A 2,103-nucleotide genomic window follows, 5' to 3' on the forward strand; every position below is an offset into this window, starting at 1 on the left:
TATATATATATATATATCATCATCACCATCATCATCATATATATATATATATATACACACACACATATATATCATTATTCAGTTTTATTTGAAGATTTCTTGCCAACAGAGAAAGAGTTGGTTTCTAACCTAGATCCAAGTCTCCTTCATTGCAATTTCAAGGTATTTTGTATGTATGTGCTAAGGCTAAATTTTTTTCATTCATTAACATAATGGACAAAAGCCAGTTGACATAGTTCCAGTCTTTGACAATTGGTGCTTTTAAATTAGCGTCAGAAGGAAGAAAGGAAGCAAGGTCAAAATTATGACGAATGCAACTTCATCTGTGGTTTTTAGAGAAAACAAACTGAAATAACTTTATCGACAGAAGCTTTAATGGGAAAGAAAGGAGAAGAGAAGACAAACCATTTGAGAAAAGTTGCCAAATTATTAAAAGCTGTGAGAGAAAGAATTTTCTGAGTTTAAAATGTTCCTAAAAGAAAAGGTCAAGCTAAAAATGTTGAGATTTAAAACTACAATAGTTTTGACAGGCTGATTCTCAAAACAAGACTTATTAATGTCCTTGTGGTATGTTCTGGATAAAAGCTTGCAAATGTCATTTTGAGTGCCTCCCACGAACTGTAGAATGTGGGCAAACTTTGTGCTGTGTATAACTGACTAAAATCTATTGTGATTTCTAAAGTAAGAATACGATGTGGGTTACGACAAATGAATAAGTAAATATCTCTATGAATTCCTATCCATTTCAGTTTGGTGTCATTGTGAAATCTGACCCATGAAAGCCTTTCCAGCAGCTTCAGGTTAGGATTGAACTTGTGCACATTTGGTTATATTTAACAGATGCTGAAAGCATTGAACTGGCAGAATCATGAATGTTTTGCTTGTATGAGATATATATTTCCATGTGTATACACACACACACACAAATCCATAGATTTCTGTTCTAGTTAGTGAGAGAGGCAATGGTAAATGTTGTGTAATTGCATCTATCATGTTTCAGCTAACATCACAACAACAACAACACCAAGAACAACCACATATATTTTGGTAAGGTTACTTTACCTTTCTCAAGAACATTGATCTGAGATTTCAGCATTTCCTTTTCTTTCTCTCCTTCGATTTTCGTGTCTTCCAGAGCTTTTAATTTCCTGCTGATGGTGTCCTTGTTTTTGTTCAGTCGTTCGCATTCTCGTTTCAAAATTGCTACTTCGTCTTCTTTTTGCTACCCAAAGTTATTAGAAACAAAAGGTAGGGAAAAAGGTAGGAAAAAGCGAAAAACAAGAGAATTCTGATCATTGTAATAAATAAATAAATAAATAACAAAGGGGTAAAAAGTACAAAAAATGGATGGAAAATATGGGAGTGGAAAAATTCTAAAAAAAATATTTGAATGAATGGAAAAGTAAATAAATGAACTTAGAATATAAAAATGGAAACAAATGAAGGGAAAAATAAGATAATAAATGTAAAAAATTTCATAAATGAATAAACAAAATATCAATTTTGCTTCTGAGGAAGGATTTTGAGAAAAATAAAAAATAGAGACCAGTTTGTTTTGATTTCTCATTTTTTTTTCTTTCTTTTCTTTTTTGGTACCAGCAAATTTAAAGTGAGAACCATGTCTTCTTTTATCAGCAGGAAATTGTTAAATACCAAACAAAATAAATAATAATAATAATAATAATAATAATAATAATAATAATAATAATAATAATAGCAACAATAATGATAATAATAATAATGTAGGTACAAGTGTGGCTGTAGGCACAGACACGGTTCCAGGTTCAATCCCACAATGCAGCACTTTGGCAGTTGTCTTCTACTATAGCCCTGGGCTGACCAAAACCTTGTCAGTAGCTCTGGTAGATGAAAACTGAAAGAAACCTGGCACACACACACACATACATACAGCTAAGTAAAACATTGCTATACATACAGGCATGTCCAATACAACCATGACCCACACAATCTGTCCTTTGTCTAAACACCCCTAAAAACCCATCTTCTGCACATCCCCCCCCCATCTCACTACCCATGATCACCACCCACTGCAGGCCCCTCCACTCTCCCTCACATGCCTGGCTGCACTCTCTCCATGCTTTA

At 33.4% G+C, this 2,103-nt stretch overlaps 1 protein-coding gene across 1 annotated transcript in view; it reads right to left on the minus strand.

Moving 5' to 3' along the window:
- LOC106875914 (cilia- and flagella-associated protein 58) overlaps positions 1–2,103 on the minus strand; it is a 25,534-nt gene that overhangs the window by 14,283 nt on the left and 9,148 nt on the right. Inside the window, exon 8 of the mRNA XM_052974273.1 lies at positions 1,063–1,222. Within this exon, the coding sequence (XP_052830233.1) occupies positions 1,063–1,222 (160 nt within the window). The remainder of the gene's footprint in view (positions 1–1,062; positions 1,223–2,103) is intronic.

The sequence above is a fragment of the Octopus bimaculoides genome, chromosome 18 (assembly GCF_001194135.2).
Source record: "Octopus bimaculoides isolate UCB-OBI-ISO-001 chromosome 18, ASM119413v2, whole genome shotgun sequence".
Taxonomy (NCBI): domain Eukaryota; kingdom Metazoa; phylum Mollusca; class Cephalopoda; order Octopoda; family Octopodidae; genus Octopus; species Octopus bimaculoides.